General features: G+C 38.9%; 2 protein-coding genes across 3 annotated transcripts; one reads left to right on the forward strand and one right to left on the reverse strand.

The window, feature by feature from the left end:
- The first annotated feature begins 3,018 nt into the window (after positions 1-3,018).
- Positions 3,019-11,052, forward strand: parla (presenilin associated, rhomboid-like a). Of its 2 annotated transcripts, XR_014771682.1 has the most exons (11): positions 3,019-3,175; positions 4,693-4,876; positions 4,981-5,085; positions 5,176-5,308; positions 5,933-6,028; positions 6,176-6,325; positions 6,769-6,839; positions 6,930-7,031; positions 7,246-7,307; positions 7,397-7,494; positions 8,747-8,788. XR_014771682.1 is itself a non-coding variant. In XM_084732808.1 (10 exons), the coding sequence occupies exons 1-10, from the start codon at positions 3,096-3,098 to the stop codon at positions 8,904-8,906; spliced, it is 1,179 nt and encodes a 392-aa protein (XP_084588934.1). In that variant the 5' UTR covers positions 3,019-3,095; the 3' UTR covers positions 8,907-11,052. The 2 variants fall into 2 exon arrangements, 1 of the variants encoding a protein (XP_084588934.1); XM_084732808.1 differs by lacking the exon at positions 7,246-7,307 and having other exon boundaries at positions 8,747-11,052.
- extl2 (exostosin-like glycosyltransferase 2) lies at positions 10,321-14,721 on the reverse strand. The gene is made up of 6 exons (XM_084732809.1): positions 14,503-14,721; positions 12,723-13,174; positions 12,571-12,641; positions 11,788-11,903; positions 11,204-11,657; positions 10,321-10,880 (listed from the first exon to the last, which is right to left on the reverse strand). The coding sequence occupies exons 1-5, from the start codon at positions 14,529-14,531 to the stop codon at positions 11,264-11,266; spliced, it is 1,062 nt and encodes a 353-aa protein (XP_084588935.1). The 5' UTR covers positions 14,532-14,721; the 3' UTR covers positions 10,321-10,880; positions 11,204-11,263.
- Between the last annotated feature and the right edge of the window lie 71 nt (positions 14,722-14,792).

The raw sequence follows: 14,792 nt of genomic DNA on the forward strand, positions 1-14,792 counted from the left end.
GAGGACACCACTGCTGGGGGGAAAAAAAATGCCCTGCATTGATCAGAGAGAGGAACCTATAGTCCTCTACGGATTCAGCGGGAGATGAATGTGTGTGTTTGTGCGAGGGCTGTGTTTGCAGCATTGTGTGGCTCTTTTGCCAAAATCCAAATCACAAACAGCTTCTTTTTTTTTTCTACCTAAGTTAACTTTTGAGGCCGCTTAAATATTTATGATTCTCACCCCTTTTTTGTCTACTCTCCTCCCTCTTTCTGTTCCCCACCTCAATCCGTCCTGTCATCCCTCCCTTCCCTTCTCTCCTCTCTTTATCCCTCCTCCTCCTCCTCTCCCTGTCCTCCCCTGCCCCAGACCTGCACCCATAGGATATCATCTAACTTGGCAGTGTGTCCTTGGGTCCATACAGTGGCAAAGGCATATTGTTCTCCTTTCTTTGTACACTGTATCTTTGCCCTGAAACCTCTCCACACCCCCACTTCTCTGTAAAACTATATAATTTCCCCGCAGAAGTGGTGATATTGTATTATAATGTCTCCATGGGACACATCGCCTGCCTCAGTTAAGATTAATTACCCACCTTCTCTTAAACTTCTTTCAGTCTTTTCCAGCTCTATTACAGCATTTCTTTCTGTGCATTATTGTCTATATAAGCTAAAATAGCCCAGCGAGTCAAGTGCAGATATTGCATTGGAGGGGAGCCCTAGTTACTCTGCAGCCACTGCAGTGCAGCCTTCTCACTGTAAATTCTACCTTCTTCACCTATTTCTGGAGCCACTGGCAAGCTTATGAGAAGTTTGTGGAACTTGTCCAGATGCCAATAGCAACACCTAGTGTCATCAATACTGTTCAGCCAAAGCCCAAGACTCCCACTACTTTCTCTGTGGTTTTAATGAAAACAAACTTCAGTCTGCTTACCAAATGCTTTAATAAGAAGAAGAATAAAAAGAAAAAGAATCATTAATTATGATTTTGCCGATATTTTGACGCTCTGAAGAATACATCATGTCTCTCCACGCTCTTTGCAGTGCTCTCACTTTCTCCGTCTTCTTTTTCTCCTCTGTGCTAAAAGCTTTTGCATCCATTTTCTGTTCTTTCTTTCCATTTTCTTTAAGTAAAAGTAGCAAAACAATAATTCTTGTAAGAAAAAGTCAATGAATGATACAAAAGGAAAATTTTTACAAAGTTTAGGATAATTTCTTCCTGTTCATATGGATGCATTTGTAGAATGTTTTGTAATTGACTTTCTTTCTGTTTTAGTTTTGTTTGTTCTGTTTATGTTTTGTGTCGCTTGGGTTCTGTTTTCCCTTTCTTTTAGGATATGTATGTCTGGAAAAGCTGAATAATATTGATAAGACATTTCATGATTGTATGTAGACTGAAAGAAAACCAATTCAAACATGTAAGTAAGTACAAAAGTACTCAGTATTTCAGAGTGTGATATTCCTATATGATATTATCATATTGTTTTTACTGATCCGTGCTCTACATACTGTTTAAGGTGATACTAATAACATTAATAATGGCTCTGTTGTATTCAAATGTCCCACTTAGTCATGTCAGTATGTCAGTATGACATGAACAATACCAGGACCCTGAAACTGAAGCCATCATTTATTTTATTTATACCTGTGTTTTTCCTTTGTCAAAATGTGGACTGTGAAAAAGGCCTCTGTCTCATATTTTACAAAGTGAACATTAATAACAGAAATGTTCATCTGCATAGTCACAGGCTGTCAAATAAATGCAGTGGAGTAAAAAGTACAATATATCCCCCTAAAATGTAGTCGAGTGGAAGTATAAAATAGCACAAAACTGAAAGAAACAAGTTAAGTACATCAAAACTGTACTTAAGTTCATTACTTAAGTAAATATCGGTCTGTTTAGTTACTTTCCATCACTGTGACTTTACTAGGCTGCACTTATCACATCTGATAAATCTATACTATATTACGCCACTAGGGGGAAGTGAAATGCCACCAATGGAAAAACACAAATATGTTGTTGTGTCTGCTGCATTCAAGTTCTCCTAGCTATTATTTCAGCGTAAGAATCAACTTTATACTCGGCCATACAAGAAAGTTGGCACTTTGGTTTCCAGTAGCTCTCAGTAAACATTACCGGAAATGGAGAGTTAAATACATTATCTATATACATATTACACTTTTACTGTTAACTGTGTGTATATACTTAAAAATAGTACAATGGCACAAGGGTGTGTGGGGTTTATATTATAGTAGTATAAGTAATGTTGGCAGGTCATTTATTTAGGTATAGCAGAGTAGTAGTAAATATGTATAGTTTATGCACAGTATACATAGTCTATACATTTACATGTGTATGTATGTAGGCTACAGTAGATTATCTGCTCAGATCTGACAATAAATAGATATTGTGTAGGCTTCATGTTAATGCAGTTGCCTGCTATTTGCTATTCTTAAGCTTCACAGGAACTTTATGTGAGAATAATAGTTATTGATAATGTATAAACAGACATATGTCCAATCAATAATGTTAGCAGCATGCAATGTCTATATACAAGTCAAGTCTTTCTGTAAAGTGTAAACACACACAAATCTTGCAAATAAATAAATATTGAATTGATAAGGATCATTGTAATGTTGTATTTGTGCATTTTCACACTTTGTTTAATAATTAAGTAATTAAACAAAAACAATATATTTTTACTTGTAGCTAATACAAACAACCCCCTGCTTCTAGGGTTATCATAGTGTTGTATGTTTCTTTAGTTTTAACTTTTATTTCGTTTTCAATTTTTTATTTTTTTTTTTTACTTTAGTTTCAGTGAGTTTCCAGAGTATGTTTGCTTGGGCCAGTTTGATTTTTAATGCTGTAAAATGTTTTGATTCGTTTCAGAATTAGTTTAGTTTGTTTTAAAAATCTTAAATTGTATGTTTAGTTTTAGTTAATTGTAATAAACCTTCCTGCCCCTCCCCACTCCTCCACAAAAAAGTCACCTTTGTTACAACCAGAGCTCTTGTGTGACGGTCAGAAGTCGGAGCTTTTAGCGGAACCATTGAACGCAGCATGAGCCCCAGCCTGTCAGTGGGAGGGGCTTCAGGCAGGAGGTCATCACAAACATGGCGTGGAGAGGATGTGTAATGAAATGGGCCAAAACACAGTTCATTAGATGCTCCAACACCACCTCACGAAGCTCCAGGTGAGTACATTTAAAACTACGGAGGCCGCAGGGTCTGAATAAACAAGAATATCACCGACAGGACGGTGTGTGTGTGTTTATCTGTCGACCAGCAGTGTGTGGTTACCTAACTGTCATTGTACAGACAACCACGGGGCTGAAGAAAGTCTGCCCTGTTTCATTTATTCACCGTAAAAACATGAAAGACCGTTCCTGTGTTGTCTGTCTTTTACTGTTCAAATTAGCGGAGCTGTTCGGCCACCATATTTAATGTCTCGCTTTTCATACTGCCTGTTGTTTACCCTAATGAAAGGGTAGCCTAATAACAAATAGTTTGAACCAACAGGCTAGGAGTCAATGTAAAGTTAGGTTCCTGGATGCTATTCACCTAGAACAGATACAACTATACATTTTACCCGACAAAAAGGTGTTATTCAGGGGCGGATTTATTCATTTGAGGGCCTAAGTCAAACACATTCTTGGGGCCCTCCCCACCCCTGCTGTCCCCTTTTCAATCCTCAGACAAATAAAAAGTCATAACAGTAAACTTTAATTCATGGTGATGATGAATTAAGGAGTCTGATCAAGCTGCTCTGCAGTGGTACAGTAGTGGATACTTCTGTATCTCTTGGCAGATAGCAGTGGTGTGAACAGGCTGTGGCTGGGATGCATAACACGTGCGTTTCCAACCGGTTCTAGAAATGAATACTGAACAAAATAGGAATAAAAAAGATAATATAAATAGCTAAGTAAACATCAATTATTTACACCTGCCAGGTACCTCCTCTTGTCCTCATAAATATTCTCCATTGTGCTAAATCTAAATCACCCCAAGTGATGTTTTCCGCATTATATTAGCTGTTCAAAAAAGTTTTAATATCTGTGTATATCTTCCAACCAATATATTGGTTCTAAATATAATACAATAAAACTATTAAATACTAAACAATAGTTTCATCAACTACATAATTGACAGATTAGTCTACAACTATTTTGATAGCTAATGGGTTAATAGTGCAAGTGTTTTTTCCTGCTAAACTGCCAGATATTCATCGTTTCCAGCTTCTCTGTTGTGATGGTTTGATGGTTGGTTTGATGAATATGTTTGGGTTTTAGACTGTAGACAAAACAAGCTATTTGAAGACATTACCGTGGGCTGAAGGAAAGGGGATTTTCCACTATTTCTAAAACTAATTTTCATAGAGTTGAATCAACAGCTCAAGGCAATGTTAACATTACAAGCTTCCCGGTTTTCACTGCAGGACTGTTTGCTTTATATCGTTGTGTTGTTTATATCGTTGTTGATTATGGCCATATGCTAAAATATGTTGGTGGAACAGTAAAGTGGTTATACTACTGGTGTTGCTGGAGTTTTGACCTCTTCAGCGTTTTTCCCCTTTCCCATTTATCTTGGAAGCAGGTGAATTTGTGCCAGAAACCCTGACTCTCCATCTTCAAATTGCTTTATATTGTGCAGAGGTTCATGTTATTCTGTGTTTTTACCTCAGTGTCTTTTTGTTTGTTTGTTTTTTTTGCAGACTGAACCCCTGCTACCAACAGAGGTGCGGTTTCCGTCGAGAAGCCAAAAGGTCAGATACAAAGAAAGGAAATGTCACCCAAGAATCAAAAGTCTCACCCTCTGAGGCTGGCGCACCAGGTCCTCCGCCTCCTCCCAAAGCGCCCAGGCCGACACTCTTCAAACCGCTGATGTTCACAGTAGGGGTAGGTCCTCCTGTTTGTCTACTAGAATAAGGGGAAACAGACACATGCCGTATTGAGGTTTGGGACAGTATGATGTTGGTGGTTGTTGTCTGACTCCATGTCAGTTTACAGGCTGCTCCTTTGGTGCGGCGGCCATTCTGCAATATGAGACCCTGAAGTCGAGAGTTCAGTCTGCAAAAGATGAAGAGGAGGGAGGAAAATTGTTACAGGTGACATTTTAATGATTAAAAACTGCCATCTCTCTTCTCCACTGGTGTCAAACAATGTCAATAATAGGTTGAACCATCATATATTACCAGGGCTCGCAGGACATGGCATACTGGCATGACTGGTGGAACCAGCTGTCCAGCTTCCAGCGACAGCTCATCCTCGTGATGTCCATGGTGGACGACTTCTGGAGCAGCCTCACAGAAGGACAGAGGACCGTCACTGGTAACTTGTTTCAGCAACACAGACTCATTTTGTCCCAGCGTTTCTGCAGATTTCATGGCTAGCATCGACATCTCTACATGTGTTTAAAGGGATAGATCTGATTGTTTGAACTGGGGCTGTATGAGGTACTTATCAATAGTCAATATATTACTTACAGTAGATGCTGGTGGGCACGTCCCCAGTTTGGAGCAGCAGTGAGGAGTGCCAGCATGGAAGCTAAGCGATAATCTGCTGTGGACAGGGTCAGCAACAAAAAGTATTTTAGCTAATTTAAAAAGGTCCAACATCAGTTTAATTTTATGCTAGATTTGAAATATTCAGACAGCCTTTTCTGATGGGAAGCCGCCATTTAATGAGCCAAATATCGTTCTCACCAAACCAACCAAGCTCCATAGGCGAAATCAGTCATTTTATGCTGCATATCACGGGAGATGCTGGTCTACTGCTGCTTATATCTGTTACTTTGTTTTTGTTATTGTGTGACTTCACTTTATCCAAACAATCATTTTAAAACACATTAATAAGTACATCATGCAACTCCACTTCAAATGATCTTGGCTATCCCTTTAATTATAATCCCACATTTCTTTATAGTCAGGATCTTTCCTTATTACTGTTTCCCAGGAATCATTGCTGTAAATGCTGTTGTCCTGTGTTGCTGGCGGATCCCTTCAATGCAAAGAAGCATGATTAAGTATTTCACATCCAACCCAGCCTCCAGTGAGTTTACCTGTTCTACTCACTTTCTGAAAAATTAAATAAGTAGTACAAAGTGCCTACACAAGGACAATAATGGCATATCATCATTTTCTGAGTTATCCAAGGGCATATTTAATTTTCTGTCCATTTTTCTCTCCCCCCCACCAGAAACACGTTGCCTTCCCATGGTCCTGTCCTCCTTCAGCCACTACTCCATCATCCACATGGTGGCCAACATGTATGTCCTGTGGACATTCTCCTCAGGGATCGTCTCGCTGTTAGGGAAGGAGCAGTTTCTTGCAGTCTACATGTCCGCTGGTGAGTCCAATAAATAACATTTGATTGAATAAAAATCCAGTATTCAAACAGTATTAGATTTATCAAACCCAAATCCTTTTTAATGTCTTAAATAATCGTGTCAGACACTGACAATAATAAGTGTGTGAGCCTGTCAAAAACAAGCACTTAAAGTGGATGTACTTTGAGCTCAATTTCCCTTCAGAGGGCTGCAGCGCTCTCACTCATTGCTGGACCAATTTCTAAACTTGTTTTCCTCTTTAGTCACTTGGACACAAAAACATGGGAAAATAGCATCCAGGTTGAAAAATGTCCAAATGTAGTATCTTAACAGGTGGAACCATTTGGTAAAATATATATTCATTATGACTTAGAACATGGGAAATTAAAGTAATGAAGAGATTAATTGAGTTTTTTGGGAGAAGAACGAGTCTTAACATCTCTAACATAATGTGTATTTTCAGGTGTGATTTCCACTATGGTTAGCTACATGTGCAAAACAGCCACTGGACGTCTCCATCCATCATTAGGAGCGGTAAGATATTTGCTGAAACTTTCATACAGCGAAACACAAAAGGAGGACGTCAATCCTGATCTTTTGACTGATCTTTTGTTTGATCCACAGTCGGGTGCTGTCATGGCTGTACTGGCTGCAGTCTGTGCAAAGGTGCCAGAGGCCAAACTAGGCATCATCTTCCTCCCCATGGTCACTTTCACAGCAGGAAATGTAAGTGGCGTGCAGTATGTGTGTACATTAGTTTTGTATTTGTGCGTGTGTGTGTGTGTGTGTTTGCATTCTCAGCCTTGTATGTGTGTTATGGATGGTTTGAAAAAAAAATGCTCGTTCTGTAGATACACACCTCTGAAGGGTAATGTGAAATAAAAAGTTCACACATTTAAAAGCGTGTTGTTGACATTCCCATGTTGTGTTTTCGCTGCAGGCAAGAGATGTAAATCTGTGCATGAACGAAACGGACAAAGTCCAGTGTGTGTGAATGAATGTGTAAGTATGCATGTCTGAATGCATGGCAGAGTGACAGTAGTCAGTTTAGAGCAGTGCATTGTGTGTAACTTTAGGTTCCTTGTCTTTAGGCTCTGAAAGCACTCATCGCCATAGATACAGCAGGGCTTATAATGGGATGGCGGCTGTTTGACCACGCGGCTCATCTTGGCGGAGCCCTCTTTGGAATGTGAGTGGCTGATTACTTTTACATTGAAAAGAATGATTTAATGTATTTATGGTTTTTCGTAAACAACAAAGATTCAAAAACTTTACAGATGATGTATAAACGAAGGGCCGTAGACAAACATACAAAAGTGTTTGATATCGCAGAAGAATGTCCTTAAGGAGTTGGAGTTATAAGCTGAGGTTTAAGGGTCTTAAATTGTTTTGAAAAAAATTTAATTCAAAGACGTCATAATTCCATGACAGCATGGGCAAACTCCATCTGCTGTTGATGCAATCAAAAGCTCAGGAACTGATACTAAATGGACCTTGTGGTGAGATTGTTTAGCACATTTTTCTCAACTTGTACTTGTAGTTTGACAAAATAGTTATAACTCAAGGCAAGTTTATTTACACAGCACCATTCAGACACAAGGCAGCTCAAGGTGTGTTACTTAAGCATAGAAATATATTAAAATAGAACATTAAGAGAACATTAAATTGCATTTGAGATCATAAAAACAAAAGCAAAAGCAAACAAATACAAAAATAAGAGTTACAGGTTATCTTAACAAGATGTTGCAGTAAACAGTAATGTTTTAAGCCCTGATAAGACCTGCTAAACAGCTTTTTTGCCTCACCGATATATCGGTCAAACGATGATATTGGCCTGTCACAGCTATACTGGTATATCTATCAGTATCAGCAAATATGTTATCCAATATGTGCTTATATAAAAACTTAAAAAAAAAAAAAACATAATCCAGATTTTTATTTTTAGCTTTATAGGTAGTATTTTGTGTGTAACTGGTATTTTTTTCTTAATTCAGGTTGAATATATTTTGCTTTATTTGAGTGTTCCTTTATTATAATTATTTATAAAATACAGGTGAAAGTTAACTGTTGGAATGCATTGATATCATTCTGGAAAATACCATTTAATGTTAAACTGTAAATATCCTGCCCCTGTTACATATCTTTGTCACAGGTGTTTTAGGGATTATTGCAAAAAAATGTTTTATAGTATGTATTCTATATCCTGTATATTATATTCTGTTCAAATACTACTGACCAATATATCAATATAATGTTTTTTTAACTCCCTGAATGTTGACTGGATGATTTTAGGCATATTGATGTAGTTGGCAGTCCAGCGCTTCACTGCTTACAGTGGTGTAAATCTTAAAAGAGGATGTTAATGGGATTTAAATGTTGTTTGGTGGGATCCTGTCCTGCGGTCACCACATTTAACCATCTCCATATATTGTGTCCTACAGATGGTACGTGGCATATGGTCACAAACTGATCTGGAGGAAAAGGGAGCCTTTTGTGAAGCTGTGGCACGACATGCGCTCTCCAGGTGCTGGTGGATCCAGGCCAGGAGGCGGGCCTGGGGTCAGTGGTGGTGGTGGAAGTGGTGGACCCGGAGCACAATAAGACTCTGCAAGGGCTCTCGGATCCTTTTTGAAAGAACTGGAGTCCAGAGTTACCTCAGAATATGCAAGGACACGTTTATCCTCCAAGAAGGAGTCGGATGTTATTGTTTATTATTAAAGATAGTTTTTCATTCAAGATCAGTAATGAGCATAAGCTGTTTTAAAGGTCTGCAGAGACCTGGTCAGACCTCACACCTGGTGTTGCAATCCAGATGTTTACTGTGTTGACTCAACTTCTGCTGCTCTACAAGTAACACCTTCAAACTACAAAATATTATCACTCTCCTACCTCTTAATTATCTGAGGATGTTTAACCTTCAGCCTTCATGTCAAATTTTTCCTGTTCATATTATTTAAAGTAACCGTGTAAGCCTGGCAAGAAAAAACAGAGTGCTGATACAATTTAAGGGGTGAATCATTTGGTGAATTCAGTGTAAGATACAGTCCTGTGGGGCTGGTCTGATGTGGTTATTAAAATGGGAGTTTTAACAATAATTGACAGAATTTCACAATTATTTAATGAAAGAGGATCAGTCCTCACTGAAACAAGAATTTAGCACATCATTTTTGATAGGTGGGAACTTTACAATGTGCCACAGACATTGCAGGGACCTTGGTCTTTAATGGCTGGACAACATTTGAGATGGGGGAAAAAAATAGAGCAAAGGTTTCACGTGCATGTCTTGCACCATTACTTCTTCATTCCTTCAGTATGTGACCTCTGTTAACCCGTTTCAAGAATCAAAGGGACAGTTCTGATAATTTTAAGTGGGGCTGTATGAGGTACTTATCGATAATCAGTGTATTATGTACAGTAGATGGTGGTTAATATGCCCCCAGTTTGTAGATGCAGCAGGAGTATTGGTGTAGGGAAGTAGCAATGTACTGCTGTGGACAGAGCCAGCAACAAAATATATTTTAGCCACTTAAAAAAAAGATACACGTAACAAAATCTATATTATTTTAAGTGTACACTATATTGCTGCCTCGATCTGTTGACTTATACTATTGTGTGACTTTGGTGAGTTTGAACTAACCTTTTAAAAGACTTAAGTCACACAATAACACCAACAAACTGACAGATGAAAGCAGTGATAGACCAAAAGCTCTTGCATTCTGTGAAGTAAAACTACAGATTTTGCTAATGGAGTCTGGTTGGTTTGGAGAGAGCAATATTTGGCTCATGAAAAAGGCTGTCTGACTGCGAGGTAAAGCGGTGGAAATATTCTAAATATAGAGCACACAAACTGATGCTGACCACAGCGGTACATTTCTGAGCCTCATACACTGTTACTCTTACCGCTTCCTTAAATACACTGATTGTTTATAAGTACCCCATACAACCCCTATTTCAAAACCAAACACTCTCTTCAACTTTTATTAGCCTAACTGATTATTATGAATTCATTTACCAATTCTGTTCAGAGAAAAAGTGTTGGCTTTATTTAACTGAATCACCTGATACAGTCATTCAAACTTGACATGTGCACACATTTAAATGAAACAATTGTCCATGCATGTGCAAACAGATTATGTTAAAATTCACATAATACGTTTATAATAATTATATAAATTCACACTTTGGATGGAATTTCTTTTTGGCCAGAAAATCACTAAAAAAAATACCTACATCTTCTAACTGTCGCTCAGCAGAAAACTGGCACGTTCTACAAACAATAATCTAACTAAATCTGAAAGAGACGGCAGCCGTGCTGTAATTTATGGTAACAAACAAGACAAACTATCAGCAGATCTAAGACTGACACCTGCTGGTTATGAAATAACTGCACTACAGTCCACTGAGAAAGCTGTATTTGATGAAGGAAAAGCAGCTTTGGTATCAGTACACAAATACCTTCATCAAACGTGGACGTTTCGTCAGACTGGTCCGTGTGTAGAAAACTCTTAAACTGTCCTTGCTGTTATCCAAAGGAAGACGGTCCATGATTGTCCTGCTGATGCCACCATGGTGAAACTGCTCAGTGTCAGGAAATTTAAAAAAAAAAAGAGAAAACACAGAGCGGATAAACACTAAGCCAATATGCTAAATATTGTTCTGAAAACAGTTTTATTCTGTAAATTACAACTGTTTTTTGCAATAATTTTTGACTGTCTAAAAATTAAATGCTGGTTTTACATGACTTAAACTATAAAATGTGTGCTTGCATTCATGTTTATGATTACAGATTAGGTAAATGATGGTTTCCAGCCACAGATCACATGAACATGATCAGCTGTACACCGAGTGATCAACCAAATCCTAGACATGTGATGTGTTATTAATTAGCACAGACTTACCAGACTGCTACTTGAGTCTTTCTTCTTTCAACCCAAAACAGTCAGTGTTGTGGCAGCTCCTCAGCCTCTACTCTTGTGGTTGGCATAGCTGGGGAAGCCAAACTGGGAGACCATCAGGTTGGAGAAGCAGAGTGGCATGAAGCCATAGATCTGTGCCAGCCTGTTCAGACAGTAGGATCTCTGGAGGAGGTGTTCAGGGCGATGCCACATACCCTGGTACCCACTGCTGGCTTCCTTCTCCAGGTTGCGGAGGTCCACGGGTTTCACAAAGACCCCAGAGGGTTTGTTACTGCTGCCTGCAGACCTCAAATACAGCGCTACGGCAAAGTTTGTGGCAATGTCGTCGCAGTTCTGCGTTTCATCTACCAGCGCATGCACTGCCTGAGGTTGGTCTTGGAAGAGCTGCAGGTAGCGGCGGTGGAAGAATGCAGCACCGATTAACACCATGGAGTATCTGCAGAATATGAGAATGAAAAAAAAAAAATAGCCTTTCTCATCAAAGTAATACCAAACCAAACAAGCAGCCAATAAAATGCACTGAATGTGGAGCTTTATGGAATTATGACAACAGAAAAACAACTTACTTGTCACCTCCAGCTGTTTCTGGGTCCTGCAGTTCGAAGCTGCCGTAACTGTACACTCCCCCTGCTGTTGAGACATGTTTCCGTGGGACGAACCCTACAATCTGGTCAGGAAATTGCTGTGGAACAGAAGATACAACTCATATCAATCAAACTGTGCATGGTGCTGTTAAAAGTACCACATAATCAATTTTTAACTGCAACCCCGGTTCAAAAAAGTTGGGACGCTGTATAGAATGTAAATGAAAACAAAATAACTACCTGGACCTATATTCAACTGAATGCAGTACAAAGGCAAGATATTTAAAGTTCAAACTGATAAGCTGAATTTGATGCCTGGCTAAAGAGGAAAATGACCTTCCAGACTATTAACAGGTTAAAGCTGAAAAGCCAGCACCTGTGACATGTGTAACTTGCACATCTTTGAAAGCAGCATTACTGCTTAAAGGTAATATACAGGTTATGGAGCAACATATGCTGCCATCTAGATGTCTGTTTCAGGGTCCTTGTGTGTTTTTACAAGTGTTACCACAGTGTTGCACATTGTACAGCGCAAAACACGACAACCCTGGACTGTTGAGCATTTCATATATCAAACAAGAATGGGAAAGAATTTCACTATAAAAGTTTCAACAATTTGTGTCCTCACAAATCACTGCATTCTGGTAGATGGCAGAGTCTGTGCATATATCATATGTCTGTATGAGTCTATAGTGTATGCCTTAAAACTTTCAGAATTTATGCAGAATTTGTCACTCACATCTACATTGTCGGTGAACTTATTACCTTCCAAACCGAGAAAGCAAAACTGATGTCAGGAACACTGACCAGGGTGTCATCATCCAGCATCAGGACAGCTAAGGATCAAAGCACAAATCAAACCAAAGCCACTGAGAAAAGCAGATAATTACAATATGAAAGCTTAGAGATAAACTGACCATCAGTATCAATCTCAGGAAATGGCTGCAGTCTGTTGCGCATTCGATTGCTGGTCTGCTCCTTGAAGACCACGGGGACCGGATGAGGCCCCAGAGAGTTCCATAACTTCACAGGTGTCTGCTCTCCAACGTTGTTCCAGACTATAATAATCCGCTGAAGATGAGGCACTCCCTGGTAATGGTTGAGGAGTTTGAGCAAAATGTCTGTGCGGTTGTAAGTCTGGATGATGACGGTGAACCTCTGCTCCTCCTCTGTGCTGTCGCCACGGCGGCCCTGTGCAGGATTATTCAACTGTTGAGCGGTCGCCCGGCGTAGAACTCCCAGCACACCATGGCCTCCCTGGTCCTCAGCAGGGGGCAGCAGAGCTGTCAGGGCTGCACCAACCAGGAGCAGCAGCAGGATTGGCCAAACTAAATAGGTTCGCCTGAACCCCATGCAGCAGCGGGAGACCCTGCATCATAGGTGGGACACAGACATGCAAGAAATACAGTTACAATATAGTTTTGTCCCTCGAAGTTGAGGTCAATTTAAGTAAAATTGACTAAAATTAGCAAAATAACCACTTGCACATGGCTTGCTGATCAAAACTGATGAGTTGATTCTCAGTTTTGTCATGTTCTTTGCAACTTCTAAACATTTTTTCATCATTCAAGCCATCACATGAAAAATGATCCATCCATTAATTAGAATCTGCATACATACATGTATATTCCATAACTGTTTATGACACAGAATATGTGTGATATCTGCTAAAATGACCAATGACCTGCCAGGTGAGCGATGAACTATGAATCACAATTAAGAAAAACATGAGATGTGATACTCAGAACTTTATGATTAAAATCTCTGGACAGACCAACAAGAGCAACAAGATGTCCACAAAAAAGATTAGAACTCGTAGTGTTATATACTGTGAGGAGCAACTTTACTGAAGTACTGCAGATTTTTTTTTTCATTGTTACATCTTTTTTTTTTCATGGATGTCACTTTGTGTCACATTTTTCCTGCTTACAGTACATGTTACATATTGCTCTACAAATAAATTTACATATATATATATATATATATATATATATATATATATATATATATATATATATGACTTTTCTATGTACTACAGTATTCTACAGTATTGACTTTTCCCAAGTAAACTTTTTACACTTCCTGCAAAAATCTTACTTCCTAAATAAAACATTTTGACCAGAATGGCTCAGGCAATGACAAATTTACTGACACAATAACTTTGTTTTGAAGCATAAATTAAATGTTTTGGATGAGTAGCTACTTTTGCAGACGTGCGTTAGAGTTGGGATGTCCCATGAAACAGCTGTGACAACTGCACTTACAGTTTAGAGAATCTTAGGACTGTTTCAAAAAACAAAATGAAGGAAAAAAATAATAAAGTAGTACTAGCCTGCTGCATATAAACAATGCTGCCAGTGAGATGTAAGTAAATGTTGTTGATTGTAGAGGGATAAACAGATGAAGACACAGAAAGACTCACTAGGTCTATTTTCCTTACAAAGTGAGTCCCAGAGAAGTTTTTCTTTAGAGACAGAAGTCCTACACTGCTTCACATACCGAATTTCTTATGCAATTAAATCTTAGCTTGCACAAGAGCGTCCTTGTATGAAAACTTTACACTATAGTATTACTTCTTTAAATATAAATGACGCCATGTTTAGAGTTTACCGAGTTGCCAGTTGATAAAGAGCTACTTCTTTTAATTTGGAACGGTTGAAGTGATCATTTATTTCTTTCGAGTAAATCAAAACTCACCTCATCGTGTTGGCACTGCAGACAAACATTTACTCTACATGGTCGCCATGTTGGCTAACTCCAGCCAAAGAGCCTAAAAGCAAGGAGCGCGGGCACACTGAACCGCAAAGTAGTGCGAGAGCTCAATAATTAACCGCTGCGTTTATGAATAACCCTTAAAAATTGCCAATAAGCTGAAACAATGAGACTTTATGTTTGCATTTTCATAGTGTCGTACGTCACTTTTTAGCTAACTTAGGCGCATTTTATACCCGTTGGTAGCCGACGCCATCTTTGTTGGGCTGAACAAA

The sequence above is a fragment of the Lutjanus erythropterus genome, chromosome 12 (assembly GCF_056507025.1).
Source record: "Lutjanus erythropterus isolate fLutEry1 chromosome 12, fLutEry1.hap2, whole genome shotgun sequence".
Taxonomy (NCBI): domain Eukaryota; kingdom Metazoa; phylum Chordata; class Actinopteri; order Lutjaniformes; family Lutjanidae; genus Lutjanus; species Lutjanus erythropterus.